The following is a 24,960-nucleotide window of genomic DNA, read 5'->3' as shown; positions in this document are numbered from 1 at the left end:
TACAATTCTGCTTCCCATCAAAGATGGAAAATTATACTGTATTCACTAGCACTTTTTTTTCAAGACTGCTGCTTCTATATTTCATCTCTTTAATAACCTACATCATAGAAGTAAGAATCAGAAATTATTCCCCCTGTTGACAGAAGAACCAGGGCCTCAGATCACCAAAGATACTCACTCATAAGTCATGTCTATATGCCCAAGTTTAAAAAAAAAATTAAATCTAGCAGATGCATAGCTACCATCCATGAACTGCTAAAGTTGCAATCACAAGGTGGGAAATTAATACTAATTTTTTTCCATTCCCAGAGTAAATAAGAAAATTTGAAACCTACTTGATTATTGATTATAAACTGATTTGATACTCTGCTTGCTGTGCTTACAAATTATCTTCAGGATATATATATTATATATATATATATATTGATATATAAGTGAAGTGAAGCTCATAAATGAACTTCTATTCAGGACCAGCACAAGGATGCTAAGGAGACTCTTGTTATATAAAAATAAACTATTTATTAAGAATATAAAGATAAAAAAAAAAGATTTCTAACTCTATTCAAGTAAAACTCCCTGGTTCTTCAAGGAATTGCTTCTCCTATTTCTACAGGCTACACTGATCCTTCCTGATCTGACTAATCCAAATTTTCCCTATTCTACAGTAAACTAAACACTAGTATCCTTATATTCTTATATAATTCGTAACTTTGTCTCCAAGTTATAAAATAACAAAGGCTAGCTGGCTGAGCCTCAGCAAGAACCAAATTAGGACTCTGAGCCTTATTAGCAGACTCAGAGTCCAAAGCAAAGACCAAGTCTATCTTTTGTCTTCTCAGATATAAAAACAATTTATGTAACAGCAATAGACAGTCACTAGTGTTTCCCAAGTTGGAAAACAAAAATCACTTAGCTCCTTCAGATTTTTCCTTTCTTTCCTTTTACCTCAGACAGTGAGGAGAGAAAGAAAAGATGTCACCTGCTCCCACCACTCACAGAGACTATAACTCCCAGAAACCAACCACCACAGAAAAACCATTACCACACACACACTGCCAACATTTGAAACTGACACTCTGTCTGAACTCTGTTTCAAACTCCAATTCTTTCTCAAGCCAGCTTCTCTACTTCTTATCTCTAAACTAATATAACAAGACTTAATTTCAAATATAATATATAACCAGTGTCAAGCTTTTCTGACTACCACTTCCATCCTCCTTACATTGAGAAAGCAACAAAAGCAAAACCTGTTACAAATATAACAAAATTTCTCATTGTCAATATCTACAAAGAATCTCAATCTGCACTCTGAAGTCAGCAGCATATTTCATCATTAGTCTTCAGGTACTGTGATTGATCATTCTGTTGATTATACTTTCCAAGTTTATATATGTATGTGAGGGTGTACCACATATATGCAATTATAAATACTTATACACAAATATACATTTATGTATATTAACTTTTGTTTGTTTTAATCCTCTAAGTTCCATCTTCTCACCCTCCCACCTCAAAATCTCCCCTCCCCACTAAGAATACAAGAAACATTTTCCTAGCTGTGTGACCCTGGGCAAGTCACTTAACTCCCATTGCCTAGCCCTTACTGTTCATTTGCCTTGGAAGCAATATACAATATTGATTCTAAGATAAAAGGTAAAGATTGTTTTTAATTCCAGAAATAAACAAAAACAATGTATATATGTCTAATTTATCAAAGCAAATTTCCACATAGGCCATGCTCAAAAAAAATATTATCTTATGCTGAATTCTTCACCTCTCCTAGGATGGTAGACAGTATGTTTCGTCATCAATGCTCTGGGATACTAGTTAGTCATTATGCTGATAAGAGTTCAAACCAATCATCTTCCATTATTTTATATAAAATAACTTGTTAATCCATTCCCTAATTTATGAGCATCCTTTCAGATTCCCATTCTCTGCCACCTTAAAAAAGGTTATAAATATTTTTTGTGAAGACAGCTAGGTGGCTCAATGGATTGAGAGGCCTACAGAAGGAAGGTTCTTCTATGAACCCTGAGAATGATGAGAATGATAGAGAACACATGTTTTGTCTCCCCGTATTTGAATTTAAGTAGTTTGTTCTTTTTAAGTCCTATGGCATTGTTCAATCTTGTTTACCTTTTCATGTTTCTCTTCATTCCCATATTTATACTTTCAAAGTTTTTCATCATTTTTATCAGGAACGCTTGGAAATCCTATATTTCATAAATAATTCATTTTTCCCTGGTAGAAAACCATTTTCAGTTTTGCTGGATAAGTTCTTCTTGGCTGTAAGTCAATTCTTTGTCTTCTGAAATTTCATATGCCAAGTTCTCCACTTCTTTTTAGTGATGGCTACTAAATTGTGTGATCCAGACTGTGGATCCTTTATTCTTGAATTGTTTCTTCTAGATGCTTGCAATATTTTTTTCCTTTGATGTGGAAGCTCTAGATTTTGGCCGTGATGGTCCTGAGAGTTTTCATTTTGGATTTTTTTTTCCTGGAGGTGACCCATGGATTGCTTCTATTACTACTTTGCCTATGATTCTAAGAGTTCTTGGTAGTTTTCTTTCAAGAATTCTTGAAATGTAATGCCTATGATCTTCTTTTTGGTCATAGTGTTCAGATAGTCCAGATTTTTAAAAATTTTTTTCTCATCAATCTATTTTCCAGGTCAGTTGTTTTAGTGACAATGTAGCTTATATTTTTTCCAACCCCCCCCCCCAGCCTTTTGAGTTTGATTTAATATTTCTTGTTGTTTCATGGATCTACTGGCTTCTATTTGGTCTGTTTGAATTTTCAGAAAGTTTCCTTGGGCAAAGTTTTGTAATTTCTTGTACTAAGATGTCGATTCCGCTTTCAATTCTTCTTTCTTCAAACTCTCTCATTTCATATGTAAAAACAAATTTAACTTTTTTTTACTTCATCTCTTCCATAAATTCTAGTTGAGTCTGTAACCAAGCTGTGTTTTTCTCTGAAACATTGCTTGGAGTCATTCTCTTCTGAATTTGTATCTATAGAGTTCTTGACACCATAAGAGGTCATTATGGTGGTAGGGAATAGAGGTGGCATTATTTGTCCATTGTTCCAACTTACTTCCTGACTTTGGTCTTCATGATACGGCTGGGCTCTGCCACACTTCTGAGAGAAAAGACTAGGATAATCTTATTGTTGATTTCCTCAGATATTAAGTGTTGTGTTATTCCAGGATCTCAGAGAGAGGTTGAGGACCTACAAGTTTTCAGAGCTCCCAAGACAGTCTAATAAAAGGCAAAGTCTGATTGCTCCCCCTCTGAATTGAGCTCTGTAAGTTCCTGACCTTGGAATGTATCTGAACAAGAGTAGAATGTTGCTGGACTCTTATCAGCCAACTAAAAAACTCTATTGGCTCAGTCAGCAGAATTACAAACTCTCCTTTAACCTGGTATTTTCATCCTTGTTATTCCTCTTAGAAATGAGTCTTGCTTTGCTCCTGAGGTATGAGCCATGCTGCTAATGCTGATGCTGGCTTCTGAACTCCCTTTCTCCACATACTTCCCAGGTCCTCCTCCCTGCTTAGATAGGTCTCCTCATTCTGCCTTGGAACTGGATAGTGGACAACAAAGCTGACATTTAGTACCTCAATCTAGGGGTAGCTCACTATAGGTCTGAGACCTCCTCTTATCCTGGTAAAAAGTCCCTCCCTGGGCAATGGAGTGTTTGAAGGAATATACTAGTGGCATGATACATCTTCAATGTCTGCAGACCACCATGTCTGTCTCCTTATGATGAACTGGTCTGGACAAAGGTGTGTTTTCCAGTGTATTTTCTAGATTTACTAGATATTTATGGAAAAGAATTCACCTCACTGCTTCCTATCACTCTGTCAACTTGGATCCATCTCTTTCTTTGTATTTTTAAAGTTTTATTAATGCTCTTTTATTATTATTTACAATTTAAACATTATCTCCTTAAATAGCAGATCCCCTTTATAACAAACAGATTTAGTCAAGCAAACAAATTGACATAATTAGCCATGTATGAAAAGGGTATGTCTTATTCTTCACCTCTAATCTCTGCATGAGCTGGAGGTGATGGTGGAGAATATCATATATTATCATGAGTCTTCTAATATTATAATTGGTTGCTACATTGATGAGAGTTCTGAAGACTTAACTTTTCCTTACATTAATATGTTCATCATACAAATTGTCCCTTGGTTCTATTCATTTTACTTTGTATAATTTCATCAAACTCTCCCCAAGTTTCTCTGAATTTTTCATTTTTTTCAGTTTCTGTGGGATAATATTACATATTTCATGTATATATATATATATATATATATATATCACAATTTCTTTAGTGATTCACCCAATTAATGGGTTTCCAGTTCTTTGCTACTATAGTAAGAAAATTAGGATATTGGTTAAGTATCGATTAAAATAAGATATTTGATAAAGCAGTCTCTGAGGGTGTAGGCAAGACAAAGTGCTGAGCATGAGACTAGAACTTCACTACAATAAAAATATTGTTATACACATTTTCATGCACATAAGTGATTTCCCTCTGTCTTTGACTTCTTTTGCTTATATGTCTAATAGCAGTATTGTTGGGTCAAACAGTATATAATTTAGTGACTGACTATAGTTCCAAATAGTTTTCCAGAATGGTTGAACTAACCCACAACTCTACTAAAGGCACATTAGGTCACACTAATTTTTCAAGAAAATTGTCAATTAACAAGAGAAAACAGATGAGTGAATAGCTGCATTTATTAAAAGAGCTTGGGGAAGTGGGTTGTTCTTAAGAATGGAGAACACTTTAGCATGCATGTATGTGGATAGGAAAAAGTCAGTAAAGAAAGAAGAGTAAAGATAGATAAGAAAAAAAGGTGATAAAATCACTTCAAACTCTGAGGTTCTGGGATCCTAATTAAGTCATTTGATACTGTAATAACTAATTAATATGAGTACTCTCTTCTTGAAACCCATCCAAATGGTATTGATTGCAATTCATCCAAATCCTTCATTCAATTCTTGTTCATATCCCACCATCAATCTTCCATAAGAAGTTCACTCAGAATATTGAGGATTTCCCTCTATATCTCTTAGTATTAGGTAGAAAACATTGGAAGATGACAGCTAAATTTGTTATCTTTTGCTCTTCCAATCTGGCTAACCCATTTCCTCTTTGTATCATATTCTACCTTGTAAATTCTTCATATTACTTCTCATATTAGTTCTGTTGACATGCTATTTCCTTACCACACATATCTCTATTGCCCTTTGGGTGACCCACAAATTCAATTCACTTTAATTTAGCAAGTATTTATTATTAATCCTGTTGCTATTATTAACTTATTAAATATCTTCACTAAAATGCATGTATGAATTCTATCTTTCTTCATATCATTTATTTGTGAAAATAGAAATCAACTTACCGAATGAGATTAAATTTAGTCAGATGAGCCACTTGTTCATCAATGACCATTACAAGAGCATCCTGGCAAAGGCTAAATTCCTCCTCATCCAGAGAGCCAAAATCTAGTACTATGGTGATGCATTGTTCCAAGATTACACCAAAAATTTGTCGGCTTCCACTGGTCAACCAATTCATCCTCTCTTTGAAGCATTCCACAGCGTCGTTTAAAAAAGTCACATAGGGGTAGATCAACTGAGTTTTTGCTGTCACCTTTACAAACACGCACACACACACACACACACACACACACACACACACACACAGACAAAAGTACAAAGAAATATCACTATAAAGACAAATTCTGGAACCTTAAGGCTAATAAACTGGGATCATGATCCCATTACCCCTGGCTCTGGAAGAGCTTCATCTAAGTCAAACAACAAATACAAATAATTCACATTTACATATCACTTGAAGGAATACAAAATTTTATAATAGAGGTAGATCTTACAAGTCTTGACATGCTAATCTTACAGATCAGGAAACTAAGGTTTAGAAAAATGAAATGTCTTGCCAAAGGATACACAGTCAGTAAACATAAGATTGGACAGCTAGGTGGTACAATGAATGGAGTACTGGACCTGGAGTCAGGAAGATTCATCTTCCTGAATTCAAATCTGGACTCAGATACTTACTAGTTATGTGACTCTGGGCAAGTCACTTTAATTCTGTTTGCCTCAGTTTCTTCATCTATAAAATGAACTGGAGAAGAAAATGGCAAACCACTCTAGTATCTTTGCCAAGAAAACCCCATATGGGTCACAAAGAGTCAGACATACCAGAATCAACAGAAAAACAAGAAGTGTGAAAGCTAAGATTTGAATGAATAATGCTCTAAAAGTCTCATGTAATCCCAAAATATTTCTATTTTTCATAGTGAATATTTAAAAGTCAACAAAGTATTAGGGTCTATAGGAAAGAATTAAATCTAGGCAATTCCACTTGCCTAGTCTTTCAGTTCTGATTCAATTATGAAAAGTCATCAGCCAAGGCTGATAATAATCCATTACTTCCCAATTTTTCAAATGAAAATTTTTCAAAAAGGTCCAGAGGACACAATTTGGCTGATAAGAAGAAAGCTAGTTTTATTTAAAAATTTATATATCTTTTTAAATGCTTTCACAAGTGTTGTTTATATGCATAATTATAGGACTATCTTTAGATAAGAACACTTGGACACTTTCCAGAAATTCAATGGAAAATAATAAGTGACACTGGTAAAGCAGACTGTGAGGTTCTCATATAAAATGCTCCTAAGCATTTTGCAGAACCAAATGTTTCCAGGGAATGCTTTTAAATTCACAAATATTTTTTCTCAGATTTATTAGCCAACTACTCAGCACTCATGGCCAGGAGTAGCTCAGTTTTTCTCTCCAGTCTTCCATATGTCCACCTAGTTTTACCATTATAAAATTTCTTCCTTTCCTTCCTTTATTCCTTCTTTCTTTCTGTCTTCCTTCCTTTTTTTCTTTCCTTCCTTTTTTCCCTTCTTTCCTTCCTTCCTTCCTTCCTTCCTTCCTTCTATTCCTTCTTTCTTCCTTTCTTTCCTTCTTTCTTTCTTTTTACTCATGATATCGGATGTCCTTCCAAGTAACTATCACTAGGTAGTACCTAGGATTGAGAGCTCTAGGCAATATACAAACCTGTATATTTGGAATTTTCAAGGATTCAGCTGTACAGTAGGAAATTATTTCTTCTCTTTTCCCATGAAAAGGGGGAAATGACCCATTGTCTGTCATTTAAAGCTCTCCATAATATGACTCTAGTGTTCCCTTATTGATTGATTTCACATTTCTATGCCGCATTTACTCCTACATGTTAATCAAACTGAACCACTTGGGATTGCTGATATATAACATTCTGTTTCCTTTCTCCATTCCTTTGTCTAGGCTATCTGTCCCCCATACCTGGCATATTCTTCCTCCTTTCCTTTACCTCTTGAAATACCTGACTACCTTCAATATGCAGCTTAATAGCATCTCTTAGCCTTTCCTAATCCTCTCCACTCCCATTCTCCAGTTACTAGTGCTATCTGGATCTCCTCCCCTGAAATGATTTTGCATTTATTAATTTGTGTTCCTGTTTTATCCCCTCATCAAATACAGCATTCTTGAGAGCACAGAATATTTTGGTTTTTCCTCTCTAACATAGTGCTTTGCCTTGAGCTTAACCAATAACTAATAAATAACAAATAAAATTTAATTCCATTAAACCATAGCATTTATTGTTGAAAGGGACCATAGAGATGTCTAGTCCAATCCCTTTGTTTCATAATTGGGAAAACTGAGACCTAGCAAGTTGAAATAACTTGCTCATAAAGAAATGTAGTAAATAATCAGAATTCAAATTTATGTCTTCTTCTCTCTGCAAATCCAGAGCTCTTTGCACCACTGAATATTGCTGGTAGATGTCTATAAATGTGAACATGAAGACTACTATTAGGTAAGAATATGTAGGGGGCAGCTGGGTAGCTCAGTGGATTGAGAGCTAGCCCTAGAGACAGGAGGTCCTAGGTTCAAATCTGGCCTCAGACACTTCCCAGCTGTGTGACCCTGGGCAAGTCACTTGATCCCCATTGCCTAGCCCTTACCACTCTTCTGCCTTGGAGCCAATACACAATATTGACTCCAAGACGGAAGGTAAGGGTTTAAAAAAAAAAGAATATATAGTACAATTATGTAGTATCTTAAGAAACTGAATTATGTCAGGCCGCAAACATGTTTTTAAATAGATATTTTTAATGCCCCCAAAACTACTTTTTTTTGGAAGAAATAAAGAAAAGTAATATGGTCAGGGGAAATTACTATCATAGACTTAAAATTAGAAGGGCCTTCAAAGCCCATTTGGTCTAATCCTTTTATTTTACAAATAAGAAAATTGAGGCCCCACGTGTTACATAACTTTCAAAGTCGAACAGGTTTTGATAATTAGGAGAACCAGAATTCAAACCTAGATTCTCTGATTCCACTCCTGGAGCCCTGTCTCCACTGTTGTTATTTTTGAAGACCATCAATGACATCTCAGTGAGTGATGTCAAGAGTCAAAGGATCTGGGTTCAAATTTCAGCTTTGATATTTGTTACCTGAATGAACTTGGACAAGTTAATTTTCCTCATCTATAACATGGAAGAATTGGGCTTTTGGCTTTAAATTCTATGATTCTCATTGGCAGGGTGGGAGAGGAAATTCTATAATGTACACTCAATGTAGAAAGAGAAATGTTGTACCTTCTTTTAACTATTTATAGTAGATTTAGATTCAGGGATACTTTCAGCTGTCATAAATTACTCTAAAGAAGGATAAAATATAATGGGCTTATAATACCATTGTTTCTTGCTTGCTTGGAAGCCTCATTCTTCACCAATAGGCTGTACCTTTTTTTTCCCAGCCCTTCTTTCAATATAGTTGCCCTGGCTTTCAGTTAAGTCTTCCATTTCTATTTTATAGTCTTTTCCAAGAAACAAGTTATTGTTAATACTATGGGATTTGACCTCTTAGTCATGTTCTTTACTCATAACTCTCTAACAGGGAAACTTAATCTTTATGTGATGACTGGAATACATTATCAACCACTGTATCAAACATAAATGGATTAAACTATTCAAAGAAAATCTTTGATAAAATCTCAATTTGGCTTTTATGCTTGTTAATCCAGATTGTATTACAACATCCTATTCCCCAGAGCTTATTTTCTCTTAATGAAAGATAACACTTTTTGATAAACTCACTTACCCTGTAAATTGTACCATCTTCTGCTTTGCAGAATTGACGAAATAGACCATCTGCATACCGGGAAGCCACAATTTTCCCTATTGAATATATGTAATCTGCCATTACAAGAAAAACAAAAATTAGGATTGTTACTTTTTATTATTATTTCACATCGTTTTCTCTCTTCCATAGTCTAGGCAATGACCCCAGCAATGCCAATCAATGATGCCTTATACTCTGTCCTAAATAATAATACACTTCAAGGGTGTATACAGACATAGCCATTTTTGATACCTGTAATTTTTCCATGTATGTGGGTGATAGATATGGCTAATTTCTTAGTTTACAATAACAGAATTCTCAAGGGATAATCTAGTCCAATCCTTATATTTTATAAATGATCAATCCTCTCAGATGGCCAGGCTGTGCAATGGATAAAGGACTGGGCTTCGAGTCAGGAAGAACTGAGTTCACTACATATGACCTCAAGATATTTACTAGCAGTGTGGATCTAGGCAAGTCATTTATCCTCTGTTTGACTCAATTTCTTCAACCATATAAGTAGGATAATAATAGCAACCCCTGTAGGCTTGTTGTAAGAATCAAATAAAATAATACTTATAAAAAGTGCTTGGCACATAGTAGGAGCTATATAAAAACTTATTCCCGACTAGTTATTTTTCTTGGATTGGTTAAAGTACAAGCTTCAGTGAATAATCAGAAATTAGGTTTAACTTGGAAGAGGTTTTTTTTTTTTAATTTTGACTTGGTACCCAGACCTGAAAAAAAAGTTAATTTCAAATATATTTTATATTTAGGGAATAACAGAATAGAGGCTAGATTTGGAGAAAGGAAGACAGTTCAAATTCCATCTTACTAGCAGCACAGCTCTGGATCATTTGATCATTTTGAGACTCATTTCATTCAGCTGTAAAACATGTCACCAAAAGTGTCAAATATTCATTCTTTCAGTATTCTAAGAAGGTTTTTTAAAAGAATTATTATAATGTTAATACTAAGCTTCAATTCTAATAGGGTCTTCATATGACTATGTAGTCCCTTAAACTTTTTTAATTGCTCATAAATTAATTAACAAAAAATATGTAAATGAAGGAGGTCTATCAGTACTCGATTTTAAACCATATTATTAAAGTATTAATTATAAAAACTATCTGGCACTGACTAAGAAATAGGTAGTCAATGGAACAGAACAGAAATACATCAAACAGTAGTAAAAGGTGTTAGTAACATTGTACTTGGCAAAAATATAGATCCATAATATTGTGCTGAGAAATCACTTTTTAGTAAAAAAAAATTTTGGGACAACTGGAAAGTAGTTTGGCAGAAACTAAGTACAGACCAATATCTTACACCATTCACCAAGATAAGATCAAAACGAATGCATGATACAGACACAAAAGGAGATATAAGCAAATTAGAAAAATAGGGAACATATTACCTACCAGATTTATGGATAGGAATAGAATTTATGACTAAACAAGAAATGGAGAGCATTGTGAGATGTAAAATGGATAAAATTGAGTATATTAAGTTGAAAAGGTTTTTTACAAATAAATATTGCTAAGATTAAAAGAAAAGCAGGAAGTGGGGAGAAATTCTCATAGTAGCTTCTCATATAGAGGTCTCATACTTAAAATATATGTAATAATGGTAGTTTTCAGGATTATAATAAAGATTACAATTATCATTACATATAGAGATAACTTTGTGAATATTTAAAAGGCATGCCTCAATTTAAAATGAACTAAGGATATGAATAGTCTATTTTCAAATGAAGAAATCAGTCTTATATAAAATTTTGAAAAAATGCTCTAAATCACAACTGATGAGAGAAATGCAAACCAAAACAACTCTGAAATATCATCTCACACCCATAAGATTGGCTAAAATGATAAAAGGACAAATGTTGGAGGGGATGTGGAAAAATGGGGACACTAATACACTGTTGGTGGAACTGTGAATGGACAACCATTTTGGAGTGAAATCTGGAATTACCCCCAGAGTTATTAAACTATTATATCCTTGGATCTGTCTTCCAAGTAGATCAGGGGAAAAGGACAAGAAATTTATAGTAGCTTTCTTTGTGGTGGCAAATAATTGGGAATTGAAGGGATGTTCATTAATTGGAGAGTGGCTAAAAAAATTACAGTATATGATTATGTTGGAATTCTACTCCTCCTCCTACTTTTTTTTTTCAAATCAGGGTTTGGTTTGCTGTTTTGTCAATTGTCTAGATATAAGAAAGTGATAGAGAAAGTGTTAATAATGCAAACTCAATTTAATTGTCATACATGCTTTCTAAAAATGAAGAGGTGACTGTTAAATATTGTTTTCTTTTTTTATTGGCCAGTGGACAATGATGAGCTGATTCATTTTTTTAAAAAACTATATGAAATAATGAGGAATGAAATGAGTAGAACCAAGAGAATATTATATACAGTTAGGGATTTAATATTTGAAGAATAATTTGTGAATGTTTACCTCCAGAGAATGAACTGAAAAATGGAAACACAAAAAACATTATATATACCTATGTTTGTTGGATGATCCTTTCTATAGTGTGGGAAGGGATAAGAGGGAACTGAGATACCTGTAAATAAACTCTATTAATAAAAAGTTTTAAAAGAAAAAAATTGCTCACACATTTCATGAAAGCAAAGTTATCTGACCTAGTTTGTCTGTTTTTTGTTGTTTTTTGTTTGTTTCAAATTGAGAACCACTGCAAGTATTAAGTGGAGAAAAAAGGTAGGAATTACACTAAGGTCTTAAACATATAAATATGTCTAGCTCTTAAAAGAGAAATAAAAGAGGACTGAAAGAAACTTTAAGTCTCAATTAATTTTATTTTGAAGTCCAATTCATTTTATAGTTGAAGAAACAGTCTCAGAGAAATTATAATACATCAGGTTTATTTGGCTAACTAGTGACAAAGTACAGACTAGAACCCAGGCCTCCTACCACCCAGAGCAGAGCTGTTCCTGCTTCTTCAGATCCTATTTTGACTCAGGAATTGTAGAATCATTTGCTGCCTTCTAATTTTTTTTATCATATTCCTAAAGTTGAGGGAAGAAGAAGACAGAAATGTCCTTTTTTCTTTTAATTTAATGCTTAGATATTTTTTAATACTTTGCACATACACAGGCAATGTTTTGATTGTCTATCTGTTGTCATCTTTCATTCTTTTTTCTTCTCTTAAAAAAAACTTTATTTATCTTTAATGTTTCTTTTAAAATTTTGAATTCCAAATTCGTTTCCTCCTGTCCCAACTCCTCCTCTGCCAAAAAGGCAAGCAAAGTGATGTCAATTCATTATACAGGTAAAATCATCAAAATATACTTCTATGTTAGCCAGATCCCCAAAATAAAGAAAAGAAAGAGAAAATTATATTTCAGTTTGCACTCAGAGTTCATCGGTTCTTTCTCCGGAAATGGATAGCATTTTTTTTTCATTATGAGTCATTTGGATTAGTCTCAGATCATTATATCAATCTGATTAGCCAAGGCGTTCACAGTTAATCATCATTATAACACTGATGATACTACGTAAAATGATCTCTTAGTTCTTTTCACTTCATTTTGTATCAGTTCATATGGTTCTGTCCTGTTTGGGGCTTTTTTCTGAAAAAAAAAAACCCTTATCAAGAAGTGGATCAATTTCCCAAGCCAATTGTGAGTTCAAATGGAAAAGATTCCTTCTAACTATGCCAAATTGAAGTCCTAGGAGACAGAACCTAAAGGAAGTTGGGCACTGCTGATTTGGTATTTAATGGATGAGATATCTTCTAAACTTAAATATTCTCTTGTATGCATTATTAAATCACATTTGGCATCCAGTTCTATGAGAAGTAGATAGAATTAGGGTTTTGGTATAGTAGAAACAGGAATGGATTTAGTGACAGAGGACCCAGGTTCAAATCTCATCTCTATAATTTATTACCTCTATGACAATGGACAAATAGCTCTCTTAGTTTAGGTTTCTTCATTTGTAAAATAAGGGGCTGAACTAGCAATCTTCAAGGTCCCTTATAGTTATAATTATACAGAATGTATCTGATCTGGACTATTTATTTCAAAGCCTCATTTAAGAGTCACCACCTCTACAAAGTCCTCCTTTCTAATCCCACCTAGGCAAATTTCTAACAAAATATCATCTAAAATAGAAAATTCTTCTATCTCGGATATAGAAATATCAAGACATATAGTCTTAAACTGGGCTCCACAATCTATCAAAGGGTTCATGAATAGAATTCAGGGGAATCCATGAACTTTGATAAGAAAAAAATCACATCTTTATTTTCACTAACTTTTATTTCCTTTGTAATCCTATATATTTAAGTTATCATTTTAAATTTTATTATAATTATTATTTTATTATAATAAAGAATAAAAAATTATTATAATAAAGAATCTACAGGCTTCATCAGATTGCTAAAGGAGTCCATGACCTAAAAAAGGTTAAGAACTCCTGCTTTAAAAGTACTAGAAGGGTCAACTAGCTGGCTCAATGGATAGAGTGTCAGACCTGCAGTTGGAGATGGGCTCAAATTTGGCTTGAGATATTTCCTAGCTGTATGACCCTAGGCAAGTCACTTAACCCCATTTGCCTAGCCTTTGCTCTTCTGTTTTGGAGTTGTTACTAAGACAAAAAGTAAAGGTTAAAAAAAAGTGCTAGAAGTAGCAACAAGGTACAATTGTAAGAGGTGGCAGCTTTAAGGGAGTGGTACCTACTTATTTTAATTCCATTGACATTTCGGGGCTCATTCTTTCCTAGCACTTGAAATCACCATTTCTGAAAGGTCACATTTTTCTATATTACCTAATTGTATCAGAACAGAGTTGAAATTCAAGGTGCAAGTTTCCACTCCATCTGTTACTTTGGAATCCAAAAAACTTCCTCTTGCCTCTTCCCCAAGACTGTGGCTCTGCCATACTTTGTGGTTCAAGAATTCATTTCATTCACCAAGTCATTACTGAACTTCTAACTATGTAGTGTGAGGGACTACTTGAAGACACAAGAGAAATGTAAGCAAAGTAAATGTCCAGATGGACAACCCATGGACAGAGTTATGGCTCAAAGAAAATAGAAAGAAAATCAGAAAGTCCAGGGGGGAGGGGGACAACCAGTTTGTCAATTACTTCAAGCCCTTTCAGAAAAAAATTTTTTAATACTTTCTCCTGATAAGTCTTCACATACCCAAGCATCTCCCACTTTCTAGCTTTCAAATATGAAAAATAGACCTAATTTAACCAAGATTCTTTGGTCAATTGTGGCACTCATTCAAGGCCTTTTCCACAGTTTTAGAGTCCTTTGGCAGGTTCCAGGTACCTCCTTATTCTACCTGGTCCTTTTCCATACACTTCCTTAAAGTAATCAAAATTTGAGATTGATTTCCCTTCATATCAAGTATCAGAATCTGGCTAGATTTGGAACCAAGATAATAATGAAAATTGAACAAAATGGTAACATAGGATTGAGCCACTGTCAGTCTGTAAAGAAAGGAGGAACTTGGAGGAAGCTAGGTGGGTCAGGGATTGAAAATCAGGCCTGTAGATAGGAGGACCCAGGTTCAAATCTAGCCTCAGACACTTCCTACCTATATGACCCTGGGCAAATCACTTAACCCCCATTGCCTAGTCTTTACTGCTCTTCTGCCTATGGACCAATATCTAATATTGATTCTAAAACAAAAGGGGAAGGTTTAAAAAAAACAAGAAAGGAGGAACTTTGTGTTCTATAATGTTTCTTTAAGGAAAACAATGGCTCCATCAATGGCTCCATCTGAAGTCTGAGTGCAAACACTGTTCAGTTCACAAACCAATCCATTTAGACTAAAACCAAATATACTATACCATGCTGTGATAAGAAAACATTTAATCACACATATCCTAATAATCATTCTGGGACTAGAGGAACTTGGACTTTTTTGTCCCTTTAAAGAGTTCAGTAATGTATGGAACCAAAATTGACACACAACATGGCAGATGGTTTGCCAGGTGTGCGAGATTTGCAGATGCTATACCTTCCTGATGCGGAAATCCAATCTGAGATAAAATGTGGGACAGGGTTAGCTTTTTGGTTTTGAGTCCATGAATTCGAAGCCATTCCTCTGATGAAATGAGATTGTACCAATCCAACGGTCCTTGAGTGTTACTTGGTGCCACATTATTAGATGGTGGCCTTTCACAATTGATTGATGATAGAGACTTCCCCAACTCTGTTTCACTGTTTTCATTTTTGAAATCCACTGTAAAGGAAGGGAGAGAAAAACACATTTGAGAAACTCATGCCTCACATTTCCATGGCATTTTGCAGCTTCCAGAATGCTACCCATATTCCCTCATTTGACCTTCACAGCAACTCTGTGTAGTAGACAGGAATCGTTGGCCCCCATTTTACACATGAGACAAAAGTAGTGAAGTGGAAGAACCCAGACTTGAAGTGCGGTGTCCTAATTCCAAATGTCGTGCTCTTTTCACTAATTTGAGCTATGAATATCCTCCTCCCTTGCCCATTTTTTACCCCTCACCTCTGCATCTCACTATGTCCTTATATTCATGCCTCCCCTCCATTTGTCAACTACAAACTTCCAAAAATAGTTGCACCTCATACTTTGCTTTTGAGCGACTCAAACAGAAATCTTTTTAATATCATGATGACTAAGACCTAAGCTTTAATGATTTTATTTTACAGGTTGAGAAAGTGACAAAGAAATACAAGTTCAACACAAAGAGCTTGAACCAGCAGCAGAATGAGGAACAGGAAGCATATCACATTTGCTCCTGGGCTACATTGCTTTCAGTACCTTTCCTAGAATCATCTGTAGGTATTTCAAGAAATACAGAAGCTGTTCCTCAGTAAGAGATCATATTTAAACCCGCAGGAGAGGCACAGATCACATGGGCCAATCCAAGAGACAGAAGAGCAGAGAAAAGTGTGCTGACTAATATTTAGCAACTATTCTCTGAAGGAAAAAAAATTAAACACACAAGACAGTTTTAAGTTTAACCTGAAATGTTGGCATTTTTTCCAACACTGCGTCAAGTCCAGACAGTCAAGAAAACAATAAATCAAGTCCTGATTTGTAGCTTTTGCCAATTTCTGAGGTGTAAATGCTCCCACTGAAATTTTAACAATTGACTCTACAATTCTGTTTGAACTGGCTCCAAGACAACCCTGAAATGGAAAGACAAAATGGCACTGCAATCTTAATAACACAATTTGCCACTGTGATAGAGGTAATCAGGAGGCTCCATTTACCTCAACATCTAGGGAATGTAGATGATTTTAGTCTGCAGACCAAATGAAGATGGTTTTTTCTGCCTATTCCTTATGTATCTATCTCGTTTAAGCAATCTACATGTTTATTCTCTAATCTCACAGTCTTTTCTCCACTCAGCTCTCAAAGGGTACTTCCTCAAGTACTGATCTGACCATGTGACCCATGCTCAATAAACTCCAGAAACTCCCTATGAACTGTAGAATTAAATAACAAATACTGCTTTGGTGTTCAAATCCCTTCTTAACTTGCCACTTCCCACTTCCAGTCTTCTTATACTTTATACCCTTGCCACATATTTGTTGATCACCAGTGGCATAGGTCTCCTAGCTAATCCTCAAATAAGACACTCCATCTCCTGTCACTGGACATTTTCACTGGCTATCTCTCCTGCCCAGAATGCTCTCCTCCTCCTCATCTCTGCTTCATGGGTTCCTGGGCTTCCTTCAAATCACAGCTAAAAATCCTACTTTCTACAGGAAGTTTTTTCTATTCCCCCTTAATTCTATTGCCTTTTCTCTATGATTATTTCCAAGTTAGACTATATAAATCTCATTTGTATATTATTATCTGTATGTTATCTTCCCCATTATACTACAAACAACTTGAGAGCAGGGGCTGCCCACTGTCTTCCTTTGTATCCCCAGTCCAGTGCCTGCTAAATAATACTCACTTATTGACTAACTAACTCTACCTAACCTAACAGAATACAGAAGTATGGGTTAGCAGGTCTATGTCAGACCCTTGCCAAGGAAGTTTCATGACTGAAATTACCCAGAAGACCTCATTCATTCATTGCTATACCACATGAAACATGGTACTGTGTCATGAACTCTAAACAGTCATATACCGAGCAGCTCTGGCACCTACAGGCGGCAATAAAACACAACCTGGAATTAACTTTTTAAGACAAATTCAGTTGGGAGGAGGGAAAATCCTGAGACATCAGCCTAAAGGAAGGTCTGAATAGGGGAGGAATCATTGTAGGGGCACAAAACACCATTTTGTAGCTTTCTGTCCAATTATTCTGCTCTTTCTAACTAATTCTTAATTATAGCTAATTAAAAATAATTAACTAATTATTATTGCTAATCAAATGCTAAGCTCAGTTTCCATGCTACTGAAAGAGTACAAGTGTGTCAATGAACTCAATAATTCAACAAAACCCTAATTATGCCTCTGACTATGGGTATTACACCAAAACTCCAGTAGAGCTTTATTAACTCAGACTGGATATTTGCTGACATTTTGACTCCGAGTTCAGACATCAAAGCTGTTCTTGTGATGTGGGGGAAACATACCGGCATCTGTAGCAGGGTCTCAATCCAGAAGAAAAGAATTTAATTTGAAGAAGTGGTTTATGGTGGTATAATAGCCTAATAGCTGCTGAAATAGTCTAGAGGATAATCAGGTAGCCTTAGGACTGATGGACAAGCCCAGGGCTAGCTCTGCTGTAGAATGGCAGCTTCAATTGAGGAGAGGCAGCTTCCACACACTGTGAATGAGGGTTGCCATATTTATTGGGATCTGGGAGCTTCCAAATTCAGGTGGACGTATGTTTGGGATTTTGTTGCTATAGGAAATAAGGAGCATGCGCAAGTTCCCGGGCTTCTTCTGGAGTGCCAGAGTCCCCAGAGCGCAGGTTCCATGCTCCCCCATTGTCCAACTTGTCATCATTTGTCAAAGTGAGAGAGATCTCCCTGCCTTTCTAGAATGAGAGCCTGGGGGCTGGGGGATGCAATACATTGGAAGACCACTCTAGGTAATTAATTATGTCATCCAGTTCTGAGTAATTAATAAAACAAAGCACAACGTTGATGCTCAGTCTAGAATATTACAGCTCCTGTACACAGAGTGGCTAATTGAACAATCTACATTTCATGCTTGACTAATGCTGAAACTAGGGGTTTCGCAGTTGATGTTTAACCAGTACTAACCAGTAAGAAATAGAAGATTTCAGAGTATGAGAGTCCTGTTCCTATTAGTGCCCCTTACTGACCACTGTCAGCCCACATTGCTTCGACTCCCGTGGGATGCTGCTTAGGAGAAACACCCACAAGTTTTCTATTGTCTTGTTCCCTCTAAAGATCCAACAAACCTGAAATCATGAGTGTAACCTGGAGGAGTGAGTGAGTCCAAATTGGGTGTTAAATATAAAAGTTGAGCACCAAAGAAATGGTCAAATTCCTACCTTCTGTGAATATCTTGCCTTTTCCCACACATACAGCTAAAGTTTAGTGGCAATATAACAGTTATATTCAGACAAACAGAAATACCAACTGTCTATTTCCTCATGGCATTCCTTTTCATTCCAAACAAGCCTTCCCGGCAGGTTTCTGGTCATTTTCTAAGTAGTGTTTGGGGTTGCTCTTCTTCTTTTAATTTGAGAAGCCAGGGGATCAGAATAATGAATAAACTAATGGAAGGAATGGTTCTCACTCAGGATTCATATATGTTTCTCCAGCAAAGGAGCCTTTCACTTGACCAGTGTTTCCTGTGGAGACAAGAAAGGACATCTCAGGATAAACAATCTCTACTGTTTCAACATTACATTTCAAAATTAGGGTTTCAACGTAGAGGTAAACCTTCCTCCAGTCCTAAAAGCACTCATTGTCCTTGCTGTATTTTGGAGTATTTCTTACATTATATAGATGGAATGTGGAGTGGGTAGTTTACTCCAGTTAAGGTAAATACTGGCCTATAAAATTGCCTAATTACGCTCCCCAGAGACTTCTTATAAAACCTAAAGAATTTTCAAACCCTGTGTTTTGCATTTCAACTAAGGTGAGGCTTTTATCAAAGATAATTCGAATCCTCTGACTCATGCGATCATGGCATGAATGTGCCAGCTCTTTCTTCCCAGACCCAATTTTGACAGGAAAAAAAAAAGTTCTGGACACACTGGATCTGAAAGCCTATGTGATTCCCTACGACAGAGTCAAGTCAAAACACTAAGTTTGTTTAACCTGGGAACAAATGTCTGCATTGTAGAGAATGTTGCTAATTGGAAAAATGGAAAATACCCAGGGAAAACAAGAGAAGATTTGGAAAGGGCATTTCCTAACAAAAGGTTGCATTCTTTTTCAATTTCCACATGCCTTTCAGATTATTCCAGCCTACAGAGAACTGTGTTCTCTATCTCTGACTCTGTCTCTGTCTCTGTCTCTAGCTCTCTCTGTCTCTGTCTCTCTCTTTCTGTTTCTCTGTCTCTGTCTCTCTGTCTCTCTCTCTCTCCCTCCCTCCCTCCCTTCCTCCTTCTCTCCTGCCCTCTTTCCCTTCCTTTTTCCCTTTCTCCTTCCCTCCCTCCCCCATTGTCATTTTTTCTGTCTCTCTGTCTCTGTGGTTTTCTGTGTCTGTATGATCTCTCTCTCTTTTTCTTTCTCTCTCATTCTCTATCTCTTCTGAGAGTTCATTCATTGCTGAGTATTTTTAATTGGAATATGAAATCAGGGATTTTTGCAAATAAGTTCATCATACATAATCAATCAAACACAAAGAAAACCAAAAGAGACTTGCCCTACATTGTAAAGGTCAACAAACCAGTATTATATGTGATTTTAGTAAATAAAATGAAAACTTTGAGGAGGAAATGGAAATCTAGATTTTTAAAAAAGGAAGCAAAAACACCCATACTGTAGAATTAGGGGAGGTGAGTGGAGAAAAGAGGAAGAAAGAGTTTAGGAAAAAGGAAAAGATGAAGGTCATAAAAACCTTGACATATGATAACCCAGAAAACAAGTAACTCCCAAAAAGGATCTGAATCTCCCCTTGTGGATTCATTGGAAGAAATTATAATCACTTGTAAAGAAGTACATTCCTCCTGGACTACTGGGTGCTATCTGCCTCAAACAATTGTGGGACAAAATTATTTACCACCCACAAAAGCTATGATGTCAGAGCTGTGGTACTAATCCATCTTGTCCTGGAAAGTCCTTCTGTGGTCACAGATGAAATAACTTGATGAACAACAGCAAAGCAAAGATTTATTTTAGCTCCTAGGAATCCTTGCCACCTTCCTTGTGCTCGTGTCAGGCTGGTGACTTGAGAACTCTGGAATTAAGAGATTCTCAAGGAAGAGAATGAGTGGACATGGTGCCTGTGAAGAAGGGAATATCTTGCTGCTGCACTCTTTCCTCAGGAAATGCTGCTATTCAGACATGGCCAAGATGGCAGAAAAGAATAAATTGGTACAGTCCAACTCTCCTCACAGTTTCTCTATTGTTGATCTAAGAAGAATGCTGGACCAAATAGTGAATGAGGAAAGGAAGAAACTACTCCAGCCCAAACTTTCCAGGGCAAAATTAAAATTTGATCTTTAGATAAATGGCTAAGGAGGAACTATGTAATAAGGAACTGCCAAGATCACAGATCCAACACTGATGAAGAGTAATGAGCTGGGGCATTAGCACAGGGATACCAATATCTAATCAAGAGACTCAACCCCAGGTCCAAGTCAAACATGGAAGTGCCCACATTTTTCATTTCATATTTTAATCATTTTAAGTCTCATCCAATTCTTCATGACCCCATTTGGGGTTTTCTTGGCAAAAATACTAGAGTGGTCTCTCATTTCCTTCTTTAGCTCATTTTACAGATGAGAAAACTAAGGCAAACAGGGTTAAATGACTTGCCCAGTAAATGTCTGAGGACAGATTTGAACTCAGGAAAATGAGTCTTCCTGACTATAGGCCCAACACTCTATCCACTGTGCCACCAAGCTACCCTTGTATTACTCACAATGGTGCTCAGAGCCTGAAGCTAAGATTATCCAGAGGATATTAGATTTCTGACTCTGCCCCTGGTTAGGTGTACTCAATGCCCAGAATTTCAAGCTACATCAGCAGGGCAAGAATTTCTAGAGTTCATCATAGATTTAGGCCCAAGTCCCTAATCAACAGATTGGGTCTCCTATAGGGTCTAGGAGTCTGAGCTTGGCACCCAGAGGTCTGCAGTACAGAGATGCCCAGAGAAGATCTTAGATTCAACTCTAAGCCAGCAGTTTAGGACCTAGAACACAGAGTTGGAGCCATAGCTCCCAATGTAAAGTCTCCCAAAGTAAAAAGTGAATGTAGTCACCACTTAGGAAAGGGTGGGGAGGAAGGGGGTGGAGGCAAGTAGGAATATTGGAAGAAGTTTTTCAGTGGGGCTGGGACCATAGACTCAAAAACTGAATTGTCATTTAGGCTATCAATGTCAGACTGTCCAAAATAGGTCACTGGAAGCATGTCTAAACAATAAAAAAGAGAGATTTTTAAGAGACCAGGAATGCCCAGGACAAACCCAGAAAAAGAGAACAATTTGGAAATATCTAAAAAGACTCAAAGAAAAAACACAATTTGACCATGTATCAATTAGAATTCCTAGAAGAAGTAATGAAAGAGATTTTTAATGAGTTAAAATAATATTATTAATGAAATAAGTGATAGAGTTAAACATTAGAAAAGAAACAAGTGTTATGTGCCCCTGGATTGGCACCTTGAAAATTAGAATACGCCAAATACAAGTTAATGATTCCAAAAGGCAACAAATATTAAAAGTTAAGAGTTTTTTTTTTAAATAAAAGAAATTTAAAGTACCTCCTATTAAAAAAACTGGCTTGGAAAACAGGTAAAGGAGAAATAATTTAAAGAATAATTGAGCTAACTGAAAGTCCTAGCTAAATGAAAAATCATGGAAGAAAAATGTCCAGATCTTTTAAAACCTGAAGGCAAAATGAACATAGAATCCAACAATTGCCTCCTAAAATAATTCCAAGAAGAAAACTTCTCAGAATGTCTTAGCCAAAATCCATAGATTTCAGGTAAAAAACAAACAAAAAAAAATACTGCAAACGGTCAGATAAAAAAAAAAGATATGATTGAGGAGAGATTCTAAATGAACACCCTAATGCAAATACCAACAACATGGAAATGGGTTCAGATCAAGGACACATGTGATACCCAGAAGAATCATGTGCTGGCTATGGGAGGGGTAGGGGGGGAGGAAAAAAATGATCTTTGTTTCCAATAAATAATGTTTGAAAATGACCTAATAAAATAATATTTAAAAGGAAAAAAAAAAACTTAAGTACCAAGGAATCACTGTCAAGATCTCACCTACCACTCTAAAGGACTAAAGAATTCAACAAAGATAAGCAAAAGATATAGGAATATGATGAAGAATAATTTACTCAGCAAAACTGAGTATAATCCTACAGATTAAAAATGAATATTTAATGAAATAAAGCACTTCCAAACATTTCTGGTTAAAAAAAAGATGGGAATTTAGGCAAATACAAGTGAGCAACCAAAAAAGACTTTTTAGATGAAGGGTTTGCATTCTAATGGGGAGAGGGGAATGTTACGTGTCCCCTAAAACCCATGTCAACAAGAATCATTTGAGGGAGATAAACAAGTTAGAACATGTAGAAATTGTTTTTTTAATATTTTTATATTAAATATATAGGAAGTAAAAGAGAGGGAAAGGATATACTTAGAAAGAAAAGGAAAAGTAGAGGGATTTATCTTATATAATCAGTGAAAGGGATTTGCAAATAGAAATATATACAAATGAAAATACAGAGGAGCAGAGTCACTTGAACTGGTATCACTTTGAACTAAGGTAGAGTGAAGTGAGCAGAATCAAGAGAACAATTGTAAAAATGAACAATTTTGAAAGTATCAAGAATGTTGATCACTGCAATGATCATCCATGATTCCAGAAGTCTCGTGGTTTAGAATGTTGACCACCTCTTCATATAGAAGTGATACAAATTAGAAATGGAGAATGAGAAATACATTTTACACATGTTCTATAGGGGAATGTTTTGCTTGACCTTGCATGTTTGTTACGGGAGTTGCTGCAGTTGTTTTTTGAACTTGCCAGAGACAGGGAGGGAGAAGGCAGATTGTAATTAATTTTTTAAACATTTTAATTTTTTAAAAGAAAAATTACCACAACTGCACGTCATTGTCAGGACCAGATGAGATAAAACATTCTAAAGGATCAAATGCTGCAAAAAGCACTAAGAAATCAGAGGAGTGGATCTGAGGGTTGAAGAAATAGGAAAGAAAACCTGGGATAGACAAGGACAATATTTAGAAAATGGAAAAGCTAAACTCAACAAAGAAAGAGGAGTGGTCTATGATATGATATGATATATGGTAAATTAATCCTATTGAACCTCCAAGGTCCATGAAGGAGTCAGAAGAAGAAGAAGCAAGGATTTGTCTGTAGTTATTAACATATAAAAACTGGGCATTTGGGCTGTGGTAACCAACACAACAGCTTTGTTTGCTGGGAAATCAATGGACAATTTTTTAATCAGAACAGAATCTTCAGATTTAAATTATATTATATTGTTATATGTTATGTTATATGTTATATTCCTTCTTTGAAATAAATTCCTATAAATTATCTATCATCTCAGTAATGAAACTAATATACCCAAATGAATTTCATAATCTTTTCCTTTTTGGCTCACACAGAAGCTAGAAATCTGTTTATTTGAAGGAGAGGGGAGAAAGTTGTCCCATGGAAAATAAATGCTTTCATTGTAATCTAGTAAGAAAAGCCCTGGTCTCTGAGACTCAGAAGATCTGGGTTCTAGTCCTGTGTCTTCTAACAAATCACGTTGTCTTTTCTGGGAAGCTGTCTCAGTTTTCCCTATCTTTAGAATGAGAGAAGGCTGGACTAAATGATTTCCAAGCTCTCCTGAAGCTCCAAACTTTTGTGATACTAAAATGTTACCAAGATTCTAGGATAGGAAAGGGCAGATATCACATGAGGGATGGCCAGGAGAAAATTGAACTTGGCAACTTACGAGATAAAAAGTCAGTCGAAAGACAAGACAGTTCCTAATCAACGGCTCATATCCCATCTCTCAAGGCTTTTAAGACAGAAAAGGGGGTGTGAAACAAACATCTCGTTGGTTGAGAGAGCCAGCCCCCTTCCAAGAAGGCGAAAAACCTATTTCAAGCCTCCCCACCGCGTTCCAGTTGTTGTATTTTTCTGTGGCAAGAAGCTTAGACTTCTGATTCGCTGGTTTCCAGGGACCAAGTGAATGTTGACCGCGGAGATGTCCGCTGTTGCTAGGTGCTCTCCAATCAGCGGGAAATTCGCTTAGCAACCCGTCCTGCATCAAGAGATTGGATGAGGAGGAATTTCCCGTGTTGGGTCCTCCCCAAAATGTCGACTTGGAAACTGTTGAAGTGCAATGGCATTAGAGAGACTCAAAAGATATGTAGGATTTGGGTGAGGCTGCCAGGAAAGGAAACAGGCATTCTGAAGAAGGAAAGTAGGCAGGAAAGCAGAAGAAATAGAATGAAGAAGGAAAGAACATTCCCCCAAGCCTGGAAGTCAGGCAGCCAGTAAATCTGTCTTACAAGCTACGCCATAGGCATTGTACAAAGTGAGGGAGATAAAGAGAAAAAGAGGGAAGGAAAACCCCTTGTTTTCAAGGCTCTCACAAAAAGTAATAGATCCATTGCCTAGGATGCTGGTGCACAGGTTTTA

General features: G+C 36.0%; 1 protein-coding gene across 3 annotated transcripts in view; it reads right to left on the bottom strand.

Moving 5' to 3' along the window:
- Window positions 1-24,462, bottom strand: part of VWA3B (von Willebrand factor A domain containing 3B) — a 282,451-nt gene extending 257,989 nt beyond the window's left edge. For 2 of the 3 annotated variants that reach the window (XM_007501072.3, XM_016424839.2), the window contains exons 1-5: window positions 24,269-24,462; window positions 18,748-18,961; window positions 15,211-15,435; window positions 9,192-9,286; window positions 5,420-5,670 (exon numbers count right to left, since the gene is read on the bottom strand). In XM_007501072.3, the coding sequence (XP_007501134.2) occupies window positions 5,420-5,670; window positions 9,192-9,286; window positions 15,211-15,435; window positions 18,748-18,811 (635 nt within the window). In that variant the 5' untranslated portion in view covers window positions 18,812-18,961; window positions 24,269-24,462. The remainder of the gene's footprint in view (window positions 1-5,419; window positions 5,671-9,191; window positions 9,287-15,210; window positions 15,436-18,747; window positions 18,962-24,268) is intronic. The other variant, XM_007501073.3, reaches the window with a different exon arrangement.
- Between the last annotated feature and the right edge of the window lie 498 nt (window positions 24,463-24,960).

The sequence above is a fragment of the Monodelphis domestica genome, chromosome 8 (assembly GCF_027887165.1).
Source record: "Monodelphis domestica isolate mMonDom1 chromosome 8, mMonDom1.pri, whole genome shotgun sequence".
NCBI classification, from domain to species: Eukaryota; Metazoa; Chordata; class Mammalia; order Didelphimorphia; family Didelphidae; genus Monodelphis; species Monodelphis domestica.
Note: the sequence above shows the minus strand (reverse complement) of the source record. Positions and strands in the feature narration are given on the sequence as shown.